Source organism: Carcharhinus amblyrhynchos, chromosome 6, assembly GCF_965287045.1.
Source record: "Carcharhinus amblyrhynchos chromosome 6, sCarAmb.v2.hapA, whole genome shotgun sequence".
Lineage (NCBI taxonomy): Eukaryota > Metazoa > Chordata > Chondrichthyes > Carcharhiniformes > Carcharhinidae > Carcharhinus > Carcharhinus amblyrhynchos.
This window is the reverse complement of record NC_137329.1, coordinates 118211767-118229921: the sequence shown is the minus strand read 5'-3', so window position 1 is coordinate 118229921 and position 18155 is coordinate 118211767. Positions and strand designations below refer to the sequence as shown.

Here is an 18155-nt window from a genome sequence, read left to right as displayed (position 1 = left end):
TCATCAGTGATGGAGCAATTAAAATCAGGGATGCCCAAGGGACCAAAACTGAAGAACGATAGACATCTCTAGGGAGAGTTGGAAAGCTGGAGAAGGTTATAGAGATATGGAGGATTTTAAACTAAACAAGGATGAGAATTTTAGGCTGAGCAGTTGCCAGACCAGGAGTCAATGCAGGTCTTTGAGCACAAGGATAACAGGGGAACAGGGACTTGGTACAAAGTTGCATACAGGCAACTGTTTTGGAAGAGCTCACATGTGTGGGTGGAAGTTGGGAGGCCGGCCGGTAAGGCACCAGAATAGTCCAGCTCCAAGTAACCAAGTCATGGATGAGGGTATCAGCAGCAGATGAGCTGAGGTGGGTAGTGTTGGGGGATGTTACAGAGTTGGAAGCAGGTAATTTTGGTGATGACACAGACGTGTGTTCAGAAACCCATCTTCGGGCCAAATATGATATCAAGGTTGCAAACTGTCTGGTTCAGTGATGGAGTCATTGCTTAGGGAATTTAGTTTGTGATGTGCACTGAAGACAATGGCTTTTGTCTTTCTACAATTTATTTGAAAGAAATTAAAGACAGTGAACAGGTTGAGAAGTAGTGCTGATGTCGAGTGGGGTGTTGTGGGTATACATGTGAAGCCTGACATCTTTTCAGATGTTAGCAAGGAGCAGCAGGCAAATAAAGAAATAAAGCAAAGCTTACAAAATTGTAAAAAAGAAAGATACAACAACTACACACAAGAGATAGACAACATTCCACAAGTTAACAGTCCACTTACGTCGCCACTCCCAGAGGCCACTGGTAAACATCCTCTTCGTTTACCCAACGGCTGTCATACACAAGAAAAATTAAATCAATGAATCCTCCGTGCTTTTTGAGGTAGGGCTCAATCCAGTTATTATCACACTTCTCATTGCCAAGCAGAACCACAGCTACATGTTGAAGTTTGTGTGCCTGGAGCAGTGTCTGTGCATAGTGCAGCCACTGGGTGGCAAACTTGATCTTTCCTTCTTCTCTGCCATTTAGCACAAGCACCACATTCTCAGTATCTAGTGGGATGCGCCCAGGCACCACAGCAGGGCCAGTGCAGAATCTAAACAGAAACAAAATATGGTTAAGTGAAACTGCATTTCCCAACCTACAGTGCTTTTCAAAAACTTTTAGAACAAAGGACTTGTTTAACAGCCAGGAAATGTACTCGTGTTTTATCATCAACCTTGGCTAATGGAAGACTTTATCAATCGTCAAATTGTACATCATTGCGGAAGGACCTTTGAAAAAGTAAAGTTTACTTATTCGTCACAAATAATGTTTCTATGCTTTGAAAGAGGCATCCAAATAATCCGACTCCCCTGCTCTGTCCCCACAGACCTGATTTCTTTCTTTTTCAAGAATACAAATCCTTTTTGGAAGTTATGCTAAATCTGTTTCCATCACCCTTTCACGCTGGATTGTAACAAAATAATCTCATCTTCCCTCTGGTTCGTTTGCCAATGATCTTAAATCAGCGTCCTCGAGTTACTGACCCTCCCACAAGTGGGAAATGCTTCTATCTACTTATGAAACCTTCAAAATGTTCAGGACCTCTACTGAACCGCCCCTCAACTTCTGCTGCTCCAAGGAGAACAATTCAAGAAAAGAATGAACTAAATAACAAGCAAAATTATTCCAAGAACTAAATTACTTTCATTATGATACAACAAGTTAGGTACAAAAGCATTTATCAACTTTTCCCGAGAATATGCCAAGCATATCCCAAATTCTAAATCTATTTAAATTTTATCTTATAGTGTACATTATTCATTGAATAATGTTTAAAATACATGGGTGGAATGAAAAGTACCAAAGAAACTAAAGATAGGAAACAGGGTGGGAAAGAGAGAAGTACTTTAATACAATATAATTAGATGTTTCATTAAGCGATCTTTTAACAAAAATGAGAGTATGCTTCCTGTCACTGACATCAAACTAATTACTCTTTCCTAGATTAGTTTTACCTCTCTGGACAACACTGGCACAGCAATTAGCACTGCTGCCTCCCAGCGCAAGGGATCCGGGTTTGATTCGCAGTTTATTGTCTGTGTGGAGTTTGCAATTCTCCCCGTGTCTGTGTGGATTTCCTCCGCGTGCCCTGGTTTCCTCCCACAGTCCAAAGATGTGCGAGTTAGGTGGACTGGTCATGCTAATTTGCCCCTTAATGCCGGGTGACTAGCTACGGTAAATGCATGGGGTTATGGGATTAGGGCCCAAGTGGGATTGTGGTCGGTGCAGACTCAATGGGCCGAATGGCCTCCTTCTGCAATGTAGGATTCTACAATTCTATGATTCCTAATAATTAAATTTGTGTTCACCAGTCCTCTAGCAGTGTTCCTTTCTTTACTGATTTTTAATATATCCAAATAGTAGCCTGTATCTCCTGCCTGCTTTCTATTCATTTCCCCATTAACTCAAAGGACCAAGTTTCACTAAATACAGCATCAAAAAAAAAATGCGCTTGTGTAGAAAGAGACAAAGCAGGAAACTACAGGCCAGTTGTCATAGGGAAAATTTTAGAAATTATTGAAGATGTTACAACAGGGCACTTAGATGAATTCAAGGTAATCAGGCAGAGTAATCAACATGGTTTTGTGAAAGGGGAATCATGTTTAACCAAATAATTGGAATTCATTGAAGTAACGTGCTGTGGACGAAGGGGAACTTGGAGATGTATAGTCCTTAGATTTTCAGGAGGTATTTGATAAGATGTCACACCAAAATTTATTGCAGAAAATAAAAGCTCATGGTATAGGGAGAGGGTAACATATTGGCATGGACAGGAGATTGGCTAGGTAACAGGGAACAGAGTAGGCATAAACGGGTAACGAGTTGACAAGTGGTGTGCCACAGAGCTCAGTTTTGGGGCCTCAACGTTTTATAATGTATACACATGATTTGGATGAAGGCACCGATGGTACGCTTGCTAAATTTGCTCTGGACAGAAAGATAGGTGGGAAAGTAAGTTAAGAGGACATAAACTGGCTACAAAAGGATATGGATAGGTTAGGTGAGTGGGCAAAGATCTGGCAAATGAAGTATAAGTTGAGCAGGACAAATGAAAAAGCACATCAGCTAATTGATGAGAATTCACAGAACTCTGAAGTATAGAGATATGGGTATCCTAGTATAAGAGTTACAAAATGTTAGTACGCGCGTGCAGCAACTAGTTAGCAAAGCTTTTGTTCTTTTGCAAGAGAGATTGAACACAAGAGTAGGGAAGTTATGAGTGGGCATTGGCTAAGTCACATCTGGAGTACTGTGTACAGTATTGGTCTCCTTATTTAAGGCAAGATGTAAATACGTTGGAAACAGTTTACTAGATTATCTTTTACCAGATTATTACCTGGAATGGGCAGGTTCTCTTCTGAGGAAAGGTTGCACCGGGTAGCCTTGCATCTGCTGGAGTTTAGAAAAATAAGAGGTGACCTGATTGAAACATGCAAGATCCTGAGGGGTATTGACAGGCTGGATATGGAGAGGATGTTTTCTCTTGTGGGAGAAACTAGAACTCGGGTTCAGTGTTTAAAAATAAGCAGTTGCCATTTAGAATGGAAGTGAGAATTTAAGAAATTCTCTCAGAGGTTTGAGGCGCTTTGGAATTCTTCGCTTTAAGAAGTGGTTGAGGCGGAATCTTTGAATACCTTTAAGGCAGGGGTAGGTAGATTATTGACAAGCAAAGGGGTGAAAGGTTACCAGGAGTAGACAGGAACATGGAGTTAAGATTACAATTATATCTATATATTTTATTACAATTATATTACAATTATACCAAGACCACAAGGAACTACAAAATGTCATGAATGTAGCCCAATTCATCACGCAAACCAGCCTCCCATCCATGACTCTGTCTAGACTGTCCGCTGCCTTGGCAAAGTAGCCAGCATAATTAAGGAACTCACACACCCCTGACATTCTCTCTTTGACCTTCTTCCATCAGGAGAAAGATACAAAAATCTGAGGTCACATACCAACCGACTCAAGAACAACTTCTTCCCTGCCGTTGTCAGACTTTTGAATGGACTCACCTTGCATTAAGTTGATCTTTCTCTACACCTTAGCTATGACTGTAACATTACATTCTGCACTCTCTCATTTCCTTCTCTATTAACGGTATGTTTTGTCTGTATAGCACACAAGAAACAATACATTTCACTGTATATTAATACATGTGACAATAATAAATCAAATCAAATCTGCCATGGTCTTATCGAATGGTGGAGCAGGCTTGAGGGGCCGAGTGGCTTACATTTGTTCCTAATTCATATATTCACACACTATTACATGTACAGTTACTAAATTTTCATTTTATTACGGTATAGATGGCATTGAAGTGCACACAGAATGAGCGTTCCTGACCATATCTGAAAATTTGCCCTGTGTAAAATTTGTTTGGTTACAGAGAACAAGATGCAGTTCACATAGAAGTAAACTTTACCTTAAATGCAGATTTCCAGCCTTTAGTTCCCCTTCTCTCCAGTGAGCTGTCACATCACTTGGTGAAAGCTGGCCACCGAGAATGTGTTGCCAGAGGTAAAGTCCTATTTGAAAGAGGAAGGGTTTAGAGCTGCAGAACTTAAAGCCAGTCATCATGTAACAGTGACAGTACAGAAATCACAACAATCAACCTCAGAAAGGGGCTCTTAAATGACATTATAAATGTGGACATATTTATAAATGTTTCTAAAATCTTAAACTAGAACCCTACATTATCCCATTATTCAAGGTACAGCCTCTGAGTAAAGGACGGACTTCCAACATTGTGTGTAAATGCCTAATCATTCTTTAAATCCTTCTGATGGTGGTTTTGAAAGCTAATGGAATCAAGTTAGTGCAGTGGATTTATATACATCAAGAACTAGACTGAGTCCCATTCAGCTGTTGCAGTGATGTAGGGAGCTTCCTGATCAGAATCCAGGGAACTGTACATAGAATGTACTGTATAATTCCAAATCCTTCAAAATAGATTTTGCTTTTCTAGGCAATTCCTTTACTGATATTCTAGAAGGTGGCTGAGTGCATTCTGGCCAGCCCCTGCTTTCTTGTCCAAGCAATCATTATCCATAAGTAAAAACAGAAAATGCTGGATAAACTCGGCAGGTCTGGCAACATCTATAGAGGGGAACTTTCAGGTGGTGGTGCTCCCATAAATCTGCTGCCCTTGTCCTTCTAGCTGGCAGTGGTCGTGCATTTGGAAGGTGCTGTCAAAGGAACCTTGGTGAGTTGCTGCAGTGCATCTTGTAGATGGCATAGACTGCTGCCACTGTGTCGCTGATGGAAGGAGTGAATGTATGAAGGTGTGGGAGGGGTGAACGGCACTAGTGGTAGATGGTTTATAATTTATTTATTGGTATCACAAGTAGGCTTACATTAACATTGCAATGAAGTTACTGTGAAAATCCTCTAGTTGCCACACTCCGGTGCCTGTTCAGGTACAGAGGGAGAATTTAACACAGCCTATGGACCTAACCAGCATGTCTTTTGGACTACGGGAGGAAATCTGGAGGAAACCCATGCAGACACAGGGAGAATGTGCAGACTCCGCACAGACAGTAGCCGAAGCCAGGAATCGAACCCGAGTCCCTGGCGCTGTGAGGTAGCAGTACCACCCACGTAGGTTGTCAGTTAAGTAGATTACTTTGTCCGGTATAGTGTTGAGCTTCTCGAATGCTGTTGCAGTCACACACTTGGCAAATGGAAATTATTCCATCACATTCCTGATTTGTGCCTTGTAGATGGAGGACACATCTTGGGGTGATAATAGACAAGTTATTTGGTGGAGAATTCCTGACTTTTGACCTTTTCTTGAGCCCACAGTCTTGATATGGCTGGTCCACTTCAGGTTCTGGTCAATGCTAACACCCATTAAGATTAAATAAAAGCAGAAAATACAGATTAAATAGGGAACATCTGGAAAAATGGGCTTTCTGTTGCCATCCTCATTTAAATCAAAGACGTGGCGTTCAGAAGACAATTTAGTCTAATTTGTTGATAATACTAAACTGGAGGAGGAGGGGTGGGTGGGCAATGGGATCATAGATAGCTCAGAACTCTCACAGTAAGTTGCAGGATGAAAAGAAAGTTGTAGTATTGTTTACAGGTTTCAGGAAATACTTCAGACTCTGCCTTTAGAGGTGAAGGCTTAGATCTCAAATCAGATTAGTTAAATTGCCTTGAGTATTGCCTTCACGTAAGAGGCATCTGTCACCTATGTTCTGCAAAGCCAATGTTTGCTTTCGTATCTTCAGGCTACTTATTGATGCAAAGTTAATGCAGGAGACAAGCTCTTTGTTCAGTTGAAGCCAGCAGCTGGAGGCTGCAACTGGCCTCAACATTTCAGCTCCAGCCATTGTGCGACAAACATTCTGCTTCCTTCTCAAACTTATTGTTGCAATTAGTGGCTAATAAGTGACTCACCTCAGGCCTCTTTTATGCACCTTCTATAGCATGCTTAAAATAGGGATAGAGGAGAGAAAACAAAATACTAGAAAGAGAGAGATGTGGGAGAAGAGAGGAAGAGGCAAGTTAGGTAAGATTTAATTAGCTCGATAATGACATCAGAGCAAGGTTCTTGCCCAAAGGATCAATCAGAGGAAACTAGACAAAATGAAGAAAATGAGCAGCTCAGAAAGTACAATACCACACAGTACAAAGATCTCAGAATCCCGACAGCTCCGACCAGAATCCCAGCCAGGCCCTCTTCCCGTAACCCCACACATTTACCCTGCTAACTCCCTGACATTACGGGGCAATTCAGCATGGTCAATCCACCTAACCCGCACATCTTTGGAGTGTGGGAAGAAACTGGAGCACCCAGATGAAACCCACGCAGACACGGACAGAACATATAAACTCCACACAGACAGCAAGCAAGGCTGGAATTGAACCTGGGTCCCTGGCTCTGTGAGGCAGCAATGCTAACCACTGTGCCACCATGCCACCCAATCTCAATTCACATCATTGTAAAAGAGAAACTTGACTTCCTTCCTAAGAAAGATGCTTTGATAACTTATTCAGAAATGCAGCACGTATAATTCCCATGCAAAGTGGAAAAAAATCACTGCAAAATATATTCTCCCAGTACTTGCAATTACTTGAAATATAAGCTTTGTCACCAGTTGGGAATAGAGCATTGATATGGTACCGTGGAATATTTCTGAAGATGATTTACCAATTGCAGCTTTGCCCCAGATCTGCACCTTCTTCTGTCTGGATCGATTTTGTAATATTTGTTTCTGAAATCCCTGCAGTTGAGCTTTATGCTGCAAAGCGTTCTCCATCTTCTCATCCTCTTCCCATGGATTCCATTCACTGGCTTGTCCTGGCTGTTGAAAATCCCTCTGTTCATCAATCTTCTGCCACGGACGGGTGCTGCCTGCAAATTATTTAGCACAATATAAACAAAAACTCTACTGTAGCAACTTGGAAACAACAGCTGTTTTGTTGACAAACTCAAATGGGCTTGCAGAGCACTAAAAACAGAATACCTGTTCCCAAAACTAGAAAACAATGTCCACATTTACCATAAATATACTACCGCCCTTGAAGGGAGTCAGTATCTCCAGTTTCCACCATTCGCATCCTCAGGCGCCAATCAACTTTACATACTGACAACCTTCCTAATATCTCATCTTATCAAATTTTAGCCTATTTAGTGTCTCAAATACCTCCCTTCTCACTGTGACTTTCGCAGCATCTTCCTCTTTATCAAAGACGTCTCACAGCACCAGGTTAAAGTCCAACAGGTTTATTCGGAATCACGAGCTTTCACAGTGCTGCTCATTCATCTGAAGGAACAGCGCTCCGAAAGCTCGTGATTCTGAATAAATCTGTTGGACTTTAACCTGGTGTTGTCAGACTTCTTACTGTGCCCACCCCAGTCCAACACTGGCATCTCCTCGCTTGAAAAAGACAGATACATATTAGTCATTCTGTAGTTTCAGTCATTTCCTCTGTTTCCACACATAAACCTCAAGTAGGCTTACATTAACACCGCAATGAAGTTACTGTGAAAATCTCCTACTCTCCGGCGCCTGTTTGGGTACACTGACAGAGAATTTAGTACGGCCAATGCACTTAACCAGCATGTCTTTTGGGCTGTGGGAGGAAACCTACGCAGACACATGGTGAAACTCCGCACAGACAACGAGCCAAGCTGGGAATTGAATCCGGGTCCCTAGCACTGTGAGGCAGCAATGCTAACCACCGTGCCGCTGTATGATTCTATGATTAAATCTTATACTATGACCACTGCCCCCTACTGATGTCTGATTCACCCCTCCCAGCTCATTCCTCAGAACTGGGAATGCTTCCCTCCTAGTTGGGACTAAAATGCTGCTAATCTAAGAAATTCTCCTGAACACACTTCAGAAACTCTCCCCACTCTCTGCCCTATACATTATTACTGTCCTAGTCTATATCAGGATCATTAAAACCATCCATTAGCATCACTGCATAATTCAGAAATGCTGAGGCCGTTTGCAGCCGACCTGTTGCTACCTACAACTGAGCAAAGACCAAGCCTCCAAAATTAACTTTGTAATCCTGTGCTACAAAGGCAAACATTTTTTTCCCTTGCAGCCGACAGGTGTCTCATTGCAATACTGGAGGCAATTTAACTTATTCCATTTAGAATTCTCTATCTGGGCTATTCCCTGAGGCACAAATGCAACACTGAAACCCTTCTGTTCACTTCACCTCCAGCTACTATACAACAAAACATGCAGGAAACAAAAACCCTTCCCAACACTTACTAGTAATGGAGCACTGGAGAAGGGTTCTTTGTCAAGATCTGAGAGATTAGGGATGAGAGGTCAGCTCTTTGGAAGACAGGCAAGAAGAATTGACAAAAATTACACACACATTTGACAAGAAACCAGAAAAAGAAATGCCTGGGGCTGCAAGGCAAGAACCAACAGATCTTTACACAGATTGGTAGCTCTAACAGTGATTGGACCAAGGGTAGGAGCAGCGATAAACTTGACTTGGGATGTTTCAGGCTGATCAGGATTCTGGGTGCAATAAGCAGAATCACTCAATTTCCCTGTACGCCACACTGAAAATAGCTTAAACATACTCTGAACACTAGCCAAAAGATCGTATGCATTCAACTAAGAAAAAACAGACACCGACCAATTTTTAGACAGATCAATTTTATCCAAGAATGTCCTGCTCTCAAAACACATGGTAGCGTGGTGGTTAACACTGCTGCCTCATAGTGCCAGGGACCCGCATTTGATTCCAGCCTTGGGTGACTGTTTGGAGTTTGCACAGCGTCCCCCTGACCGTGTGGGTTTCCCTCAGGTGCTCCAGTTTCCTCCCACAATCCAAAGATGCGCAGGTTAGGTGGATTGGCCATGCTAAGTTGCTTCTCAGTGTCCAAAGATGTACAGGTTCGGTGGATTCGCCATGTTAAATTGCCCCTTAGCGTTCAAAGATGTGTAGATTAGGTGGATCAGCCATAGGAAGTGTGTGCAGTTACAGTGATATTGCAGGGAAGGAGGCCTGGATAAGATACTTTGTTCGGAAGTAGGTGCAGACAGATGGGCCAAGCGGTCTCTTCTGCTCTGGAGGGATCCATGATTCTATGACCATCATTAGAAGAAAGCAGTTTTACAGTTTAAAGAAAAGATAGATTAGAAATATTACATCAAAGCAAAAAATATAGGTAAAATATGCAAGTCGCTGACGCACAGCACCATGGCAGAGGCCATAACACCCATTCACACAACTGATGTGACATCACACCAGAAGATCAGCTCTTGCATACATGGTACAATTCACCAAAGTGACAAAATTGTAGTTTGATAGGATTAATATTACTGCTGATTTTATTTGATTAATATCAACCTGAGATAAATATTAATCCCTTCAAAGATTGTGACGATTTCCAGACACATTTTGGTTTTCTAAAATAAATATTTTCTCATGTAATATTCATATTTATAATGAGAAAATACATCCACTTTGGTTTCTGGAATGCAATGATAAATTTATGATACAGAATAAAATTATTGCACATAAATTATATTTAGTTGCAAAATAACAGCAAAACATTTAGAGATTTCAATAAAGTTCCTTTTCATTCTAATTGAGATTTTTCTGTGTGTGTGTTGGTGTGGGTGGGGGGGTGGTTGATCCCATAAGTGGTCCATGGGCTTTGTCACCACCTGCAAGTGGTCCATGGACAAAAACGTTCGAGAAGCGCTGATCCAATTCAAATCAAAGACTTGAATTCAGAAATTCAAATTACTCTCATCAGTTGGTTGGACTAAAACTGGGTTAAGGTGAGGAAGAGCATTAAAACCAAAGACAGCCTACAATTTTTAGCATAAGCACGACATAATATGTAAGTGGGAAGAAAAACTGTTAGCAAATTTGAATACCAATGCTGGGATTTTCCACTTCCATTCATGGCGGGCAATTGGAAAATATCACAAAAAGGCCCAAGATGCATTTCCGGGTGACATAAATGCAGGACGCAACTGCCCCTTTCCCCTGCACCCACCCCCCCCCTCCCCCACATCAATAGTAAGAAGTCTGCCAACACCAGGTTTAAGTCCAACCGATTTATTTGATAGTAAACTCACAAGCTTTTGAGGTCCCCCCTTTTCGTCATTCACCTGACGAAGAGGGGAACCTCGAAAGCTTGTGAGTTTACTATCAAATAAATCTGTTGGACTTAAACCTGGTGTTGTCAGACTTCTTACTGTGTTTACCCCAGTCCAACGCCGGCATCTCCACATCATGTCCCCCAATGGCAGCTGTGTTCCCACCATCCTCAGGAACATCATTATAATAAATTTCCATAGCATTATAGTAGTTACATGCCAGAATCATTTCACCTTGTTAAATTTAACGCACAGGCTACAGTGCATAGTACAGACTGAGTGAAGGTTGTATGCATATACATAGGGGCGGGGATGGAATGAAGACAACCACAAAACTAATGGAAGAACTGATGAGCAGTTGACACCATTTAGCTTGAGCTCAATTGACATGCTCGGAGTCAGGCTAGTCACACAATTATGCCCACTCAAGCAGCACCCATGTCTTAAAGTGCCATGATTACTGCTCTATATTTAACCCCTCACACACAGACTACTGAACCATTGGGTGACTAGGTAAGCTTGAGGATCCCCTTAAAAAGGTCCCCTTCCTTTTTGGGGGGCTGCCCCTTTTAATTTGTTCCGAAATTAATTTGAGTTTGTTTACTTGTTTGGTGCCTTAAAAGAGCTCCCCTTAGAAAGGTGGCCATGAAACACTGCCTGAGGGGTGCACACCTATTCCCTTGCTCAATGTTAAAGCACCTATTGAGACTGTCCCTCAAAGTCTAAGAAAAGTACAAGGACTTGGAGTGCTGCTTAGGACAATGCCTGCGGCTGAGATGCAGTCGAGTGGCCAGAGGTGTCTTCACTTGATCATGTCATGCGAGGTGAGAGTGCTGTGAGGTTTTGCTCAACCCATCATGAACATTACATACTGGACGTTCATGTTGAACAGGACTCTTCGACATGCATAAAGGAACCTTATCATAAAATCTCTACAGTGTAGAAGGCAGCCATTCAGCCCATCAAATCTATACTGACCACAATCCCACCCAGGCCCTATTCCCATAACCCCACAGATTTACCCTGCTAATCACCTTGACACAAGGATCAATTTAGCATGACCAATCAACCTAACCCGTCCATCTTTGGACTGTGCAAAGAAAACCGGAGCATCAAGAAGAAACCCATACAGGCAGGGGAACAACGTGCAAACGCCACACAGTGACCCAGGGCCGGAACTGAACCTGGGCCCCTGGCGCTGTGAGGCAGCAGTGCTAACCACTATGCCACCGTGCTGCCCAAACCTTGAGAAACAGTTCCAGGCGATGAATGAACAATGAGTGGTCCTCAGCAGACATATTATGACCGTCAAGCCCCTCTCTTTGACACGATAACGAGAAAACCGTCAGGAAGATGGAATCTGGTAATCTCATCGTCTGCCTTATCGTTTATACAGTAAGAAGTCTCACAACACCAGGTTAAAGACCAACAGGTTTATTTGGTAGCACAAGCCACTAGCTTTCAGAGCGTGCCCCTTCATCAGATGAGTGGGAGTTCTGTTCACAAACAGGGCATGTAAAGGCACAAACTCATCGTTTACAGACAGGAAAGAACAAGTCGCGATCGTTGAGCATGGCTCACCAAAGGCAGGAGCAGAACCTTCAACAGCAAGTAGCAGCAGGCACTCCACTGTACTTAGAGTGATGGCAGAGAGCCATCACTCGTAGGTGCTTTACTAGATACAGGGTCTACAATAAGCACTTGTCATTCCTGCAGATGATCGAGAACCTGTGTCGCCAAAGACTGCACATATGCAGAGAAATGGTTGGTCACATTCATCTTCTGCCACAGGATTTGACACCACAGAGAATTACAGGGTCTCCACTGCCAGCATCTGTATTGCTGCATCCAATTTTTATGCTAGTCGTTTCTTCCAGGGCTCCACACGTGGCCTCTGTAGAATCTCGTAAGCCTCCACATACAAAAGCATCCAGGAGGTCCCAGACCCAATCTTCAGAAGCGCACCTTTGTGCATTTTGTCAGGATTCTGATCAGAAACCTCAAGCTATTATGAACTCTGCCTAGACCCCAACAATTTTCTATTTCAGCATTAGTTTGAAGATATAATGTTTCATTCCAGGTGCAATTCTACTAACAAACCAGGGAGCGTTTATCAAAACCAATTTTATTCAACGTCAGTTTAATCACAGTAAATGAATTAGTTTACCTTTTAACAACTGAACAATACTTAAATGTGACAAGACACAATTCTTAACTGCTAACCAACCACTATTAAATCCAATTCAAGCAATATTTCTGACAGACTGGAGGGAGAGGGGTATTGGGGATCATTAGGGTTTTGGGGAGATTATTTGGGTCTTGGGGATATTATGAATGGGTGGGGTACTTAGGTGGGAGTTTATTTGGGTTGTGGGGGTATGATTAGGGGTGTCACCCCATTCCTACCTGTATCCTGCTGCCTGGGGACAAAGAATTTGCGTTTCAGGGGGTATTTGGGCTGGGGGTTTATTAGAGATTATTTGGGGGGGGGTATCTGAGGGGGTCAACTGGCTCCTACCTATACCCCACTATCTGAGATAAGGTATTTGTCGATTTATTAGGGATTATTTGGGGAGAGGGGTATCTTAGTGGGTCTCCCAGCTCCTATCTGCACCCATGCAAATGTCCAGGGCAGGATGTTTGGGATTTGGGGTTATTTGTGTTTTGCAAGGTAATTAGGCTGGGGGGGGGGGGGGGGGGGGGTTTGAGCTTTGGACGTGTGGCTGGTGGGGGGGGGGGGTGTCTTGGCTCCTACATGTACCCCACTGTCTGTATTTGGGTTTTTGGGTACTTGGGGTGGGGGTTTATTAGGGATTATTGTGGGAAATATCTCAGGGAAGAGGGGTCTCCCAGCTCCTACCTGTATCCCTCTGTCTGAGGACGGGGTATTTGGGTTTTTAGGGGTTTATTAGGGATTATTGCAAGGGGTGTTTTGGGGGGGGGGGGGGGGCAGTCCAGGGGCGCGTGTGTGGGGGGCAGGGGCAGTCCGGGGGTGGGGCAGGGCAACGCAGGGGTGCGTGTGTGTGGGGGGGGGGGAGCAGCGCAGGGTTGCGTGTGTGGGGGGGGGAGCAGCGTGGGGGCGGGTGTGGGTGTGGGGGCAGTCCAGTCCAGTCCAGGGGGCGGGGGGCAGTCCAGGGGTGTGGGAGGGGGAGGGGGAGTCCGGGGGAGGGGTGGGGGAGGGGGAGGGGGAGTCCGGGGGTGGGGGTGGGGGAGGGGGAGGGGGAGGGGGAGTCCGGGGGGTGGGGGTGGGTGAGGGGGAGTCCGGGGGGTGGGGGTGGGTGAGGGGGAGTCCGGGGGGTGGGGGTGGGTGAGGGGGAGTCCGGGGGTGGGGGTGGGTGAGGGGGAGTCCGGGGGTGGGGGTGGGTGAGGGGGAGTCCGGGGGTGGGGGTGGGGGAGGGGGAGTCCGGGGGTGGGGGAGGGGGAGTCCGGGGGTGGGGGTGGGGGAGGGGGAGTCCGGGGGTGGGGGTGGGGGAGTCCGGGGGTGGGGGTGGGGGAGGGGGAGTCCGGGGGTGGGGGTGGGGGAGTCCAGGGGGGGGGTGAGGGGGAGGGGGAGGGGTAGTCCGGGGGGTGGGGAGGGGTAGTCCGGGGGGTGGGGTGGGGGAGGGGTAGTCCGGGGGGGGGGGTGGGGTGGGGGAGGGGGAGTCCGGGGGGGGGGGTGGGGTGGGGGGGGGGTGGGGTGGGGGAGGGGGAGTCCGGGGGTGGGGGTGGGGGAGGGGGAGTCCGGGGGGTGGGGGAGGGGGAGTCCGGGGGGGGGGGGTGGGAGAGGGGGTGGGTGGGGGCAGTCCAGGGGGGTGGGTGGGGGGGGTGGGGGCAGTCCAGGGGGGTGGGTGGGGGCAGTCCAGGGGGGTGGGTGGGGGCAGTCCAGGGGGGGTGGGTGGGGGCAGTCCAGGGGGGGTGGGTGGGGGCAGTCCAGGGGGGGTGGGTGGGGGGGGTGGGGGCAGTCCAGGGGGGTGGGTGGGGGGGGTGGGGGCAGTCCAGGGGGGTGGGGGGGGGGTGGGGGCAGTCCAGGGGTGCGTATGTGGGTGGGAGGGAGGGGCAGTCCAGGTGTGGGTGGGGTGTCTGGTGGGGGATGATTCGGCGGGGGGGGGGGGTTTGTTGGCGGGGAGGGGCCCGGTGGGGGTGTTTAGGGTCTCCCGACTCCTACCTGCGCCCCGCTGTCTGGGGGCGGACGGCCTGCCCGATCCCCGCTGCCGCTGGAAAAAGACGATGTAAGCGGCGTAAATGGAGAACAAACAGTAAAGGAAAATCAGGGAGGCCGCCGCCCGCCTCCACGGGAACCTCATGCTGCCGGTGCGGCCTGCGGGGCTGCAGCCCGCGGTACCGGGCTCTCGGGCCGGCCCATAACGGCCCGCGGGAGGGGAGAGCACAGAGCCCGCCCTCCGCCAGCACCGCCTCCTGCCGGCACCTGCCCGCTACTGTCTGCCTGCAGCCACTGCAACTCCAGATGCAGTGACACCAACTAGCTTAGTGTCTGAGTGTAAAACATGTTCACAATAACCATCAGCAGCAATTATAATCGACTACGATTTCTTTGTAGAGTCCTATAACAAAAAAAAGTTACAGTTCCTCAATCTATGTTTCTACAGATTCAGAGTGAATGTTCCCAGTGGTCCAAAACTAGTTTGAGGATAAGGGGTAAACATTTTAGGACTGAGTCATAGAGGTTTAAAGCATGAAAATAGGCCCAACTTGTCCATGCTGCCCTTTTTTAACCATTAAGCCATTTCCAATTGCCTGCACTTGGCCCATATCCCTCTATACCCATGTAACTGTCTAAATGCTTTTTAAAAGGCAAAATTGTACCCGCCTCTACTACTGCCTCTAGCAGCTTGTTCCAAACACTCACCACCACCCCTCTGGACCCTATTGTATCTGAGGTAAGGAGAAATTTCTTCACCCAGAGGGTAGTGAATGTGTGGAAACCACAGAAAGTAGTTGAGGCCAAAACATTATGTGATTTAGCTGTTGGGGTTAAAGAGATCAAGGGATATAGGGGGAAGGGGGATCAGGATATTGAATTTGATGATCAGCTATGATCAAACTGAATAGTGTAACAGGCTCAAAGGGCCTGCTTCGATTTCCTGCTTCTATGAAATAAGGCATAGTGGAAAATATTCCACCATTATTGTACTGAACAAACTAAATTCAACAAGGATAAAATCTTTCTTGATAGGCAACCAATGCATTGAACTAAAGACTATATAGTTTTGCATTTACTAACACAATCAAGATGCCTCTCAGAATGCCTCTCATTGTACAAGACGTTTCTAGAATATGTGTGGCATTACAAGAAGTAGTCCCAAATTTTTCCCAGTGCCCCAATAGTCTCACTTCTCCTAGTTCCACTCAATCAAAAGCTCCAGTGTCCTTAATTTGCAAGTTGGTCTAATCAGCCTGAGATACGACTTCTACCAGCAAGGCCCATCTCAATGATGCCTTGATCCTTAAGTCTCCAATCATGATCAGTTCTGTCCCTTTCCTTTTGAACTTAAAACCAACTCCCACAAGCATCCTGCCTGGGAATTAACACAAAACAATACACTTCACCACAGTATCTGCTTTGCTGCTCTGCACATCAGTATGGGCTTCCTCTTTCTTTGTCTCAAGCTGTCTCAAATGTGAAAACAATCACTGGATATTTTATTAGTTTCTTTCCCCATGACAAACAGATTACATGGATCTATCTCTAAGCGAAGTTGTTTAACCTCACCATCCCCGCTTCCAGGTTAAAGTTTGACCTTAAGTTCGAGGAGACATTTCAAATCTTAGCCCTCTTGAAAATTCCAGTGTTTGTTACAAATTGTGAGGTGCAATCGTTCAGAAAGGGAAATCTGGAAACAGTTTCTACACACACAGGGTGGTAGAAGTTTGGAACTCTCTTCCACTAAGGGACGCTTGATTGGTTGTTAATCTCAACTTCAAGATTGTTCTTGTTAAAGAAAGGAACTAAAGATTAAGGACAAGGGAGGGAATATTGAGTTGAGTCCCAGGTCAGCCAAATGACAGAACAGGTTGAAGACTCTAAATGGCCTACTCCAGTCCATATGTTTTATTATAATGTGTTTTAATAAAGAATTAATAAAGAGTTCAAGCCCTATTGCATTGGACTGTGTTTGTGTTTTCAGAAAGCTAACTCACTTTATTTTAGATGAGTTAATTGATCTTTGCCAGAGAGGCAGCAAGGGCACAACACTTGATCTCATTGCCTCTCAGTGTGACCAGGGTTCACACTCCTGATTGTTGCCCCGAGGCTCTTTCTTTTTGGTCATTCACCTACCTCATTGCTGGGACCTAAGTGTGGACAAACTGGCTGTCACATTCACCTGCAATGCAACAGCCTACCTTTCAAAAGTAATTAATTGACACTTAAGGGAAATTTGAAAGCTGGGGAAAAATATAACTGGAAATCTTTCTTGTGAGTTTCCAAAAAAGTGGCTACTGTTAATGGATGCAATAAGCGGCGTCAGACTTCCAAGTAAGATGATTGCTTGCGGCGTGAGGGTCAACGATACATTAAGCATCGGCTGGTGTAGCTCAAGAGCCCAGTCCGGTGGGGCAGTCTTTTGCCACATTTTCTGCAGAGGAAGAGAGTGGAATGATAATGGTGCCCAATTCCCTGGCCTCTGTTTTCTCTCAGCTCCTTTCTAGGCCAGCTGAGCTTCCTACCATAAATCATTGGACTCAATTTTACAGCCTCGCTCGGGCGAGACTGGAAATTCCCGCCAGAGGTCAACGGAGATTTCCGTTGTCGGATCCTCGCCCAGTCTGATTCCGTAGCAGGTGTGGTGGTAGACTTCCAGTCATAGAGCCTCTACAGTGCAGATGGAGGCCATTTGGCCCTTCAGGTGGAATTTTCCCATCCCACCCACCACGGGAATCATAACAGGTGGGATACGGACCATGCATTGACCTTGAGTGGAATTTTCCAGCCTTGGGACCAGCTCAGCTGGAAAATCCCACAGATTGTGTCTGCCCTGATCCCTGACAGGGTATCTTATCCAGGCCAACCCCACTGTCATCCCCATATTTGAAAGTTTAAAGTTTATTTTATTTATTAGTGTCACAAATAGGCTTACACTGACATTGCAATGAAGTTACTGTGAAAATCCCCAGCCTCCCACCCCTTGACTCTGTCTACACTTCTTGCTGCCTTGGCAAAGCAGCCAGCATAATTAAGGAGCCCACGCATCCCAGTTATTCTCCCTTCCACCTTCTTCCTCTGGGAAAAAGATACAAAAGTCTTGGGCCACATGCCAACCGACTCAAGAACAGTTTCTTCCCTGCTGCTGTCAGACTTTTAGAACATAGAACATAGAACACTACAGCACAAACAGGCCCTTCGGCCCACAAGTTGCGCCGATCACATCACCTACCAACCTACAGACCTATCTATAACCCTCAATCTCATTAAACCCCATATACTCATCCAGAAGTCTTTTAAAAGACCCCAGCGAGTTCGCCTCCACCACCACTGACGGCAGCCGATTCCATTCACTCACCACCCTCTGAGTGA

General features: G+C 45.7%; 1 protein-coding gene across 5 annotated transcripts in view; it reads right to left on the bottom strand.

The window, feature by feature from the left end:
- The window catches only part of rxylt1 (ribitol xylosyltransferase 1), a 37598-nt gene extending 22593 nt beyond the window's left edge, over positions 1-15005 (bottom strand). For 3 of the 5 annotated variants that reach the window (XR_013886848.1, XR_013886849.1, XM_080191289.1), the window contains exons 1-4: positions 14787-15004; positions 7204-7407; positions 4471-4573; positions 778-1092 (exon numbers count right to left, since the gene is read on the bottom strand). Coding sequence is in view for 3 of the 5 variants with exons in the window: in XM_080191289.1 (XP_080047415.1) it covers positions 778-1092; positions 4471-4573; positions 7204-7407; positions 14787-14925 (761 nt within the window). In the remaining 2 variants the exon portion in view is untranslated. Of the gene's footprint in view, positions 1-777; positions 1093-3378; positions 3435-4470; positions 4579-7203; positions 7408-14786 lie in introns of those variants that run through there. The other 2 variants (XM_080191290.1, XM_080191291.1) reach the window with 2 other exon arrangements.
- Between the last annotated feature and the right edge of the window lie 3150 nt (positions 15006-18155).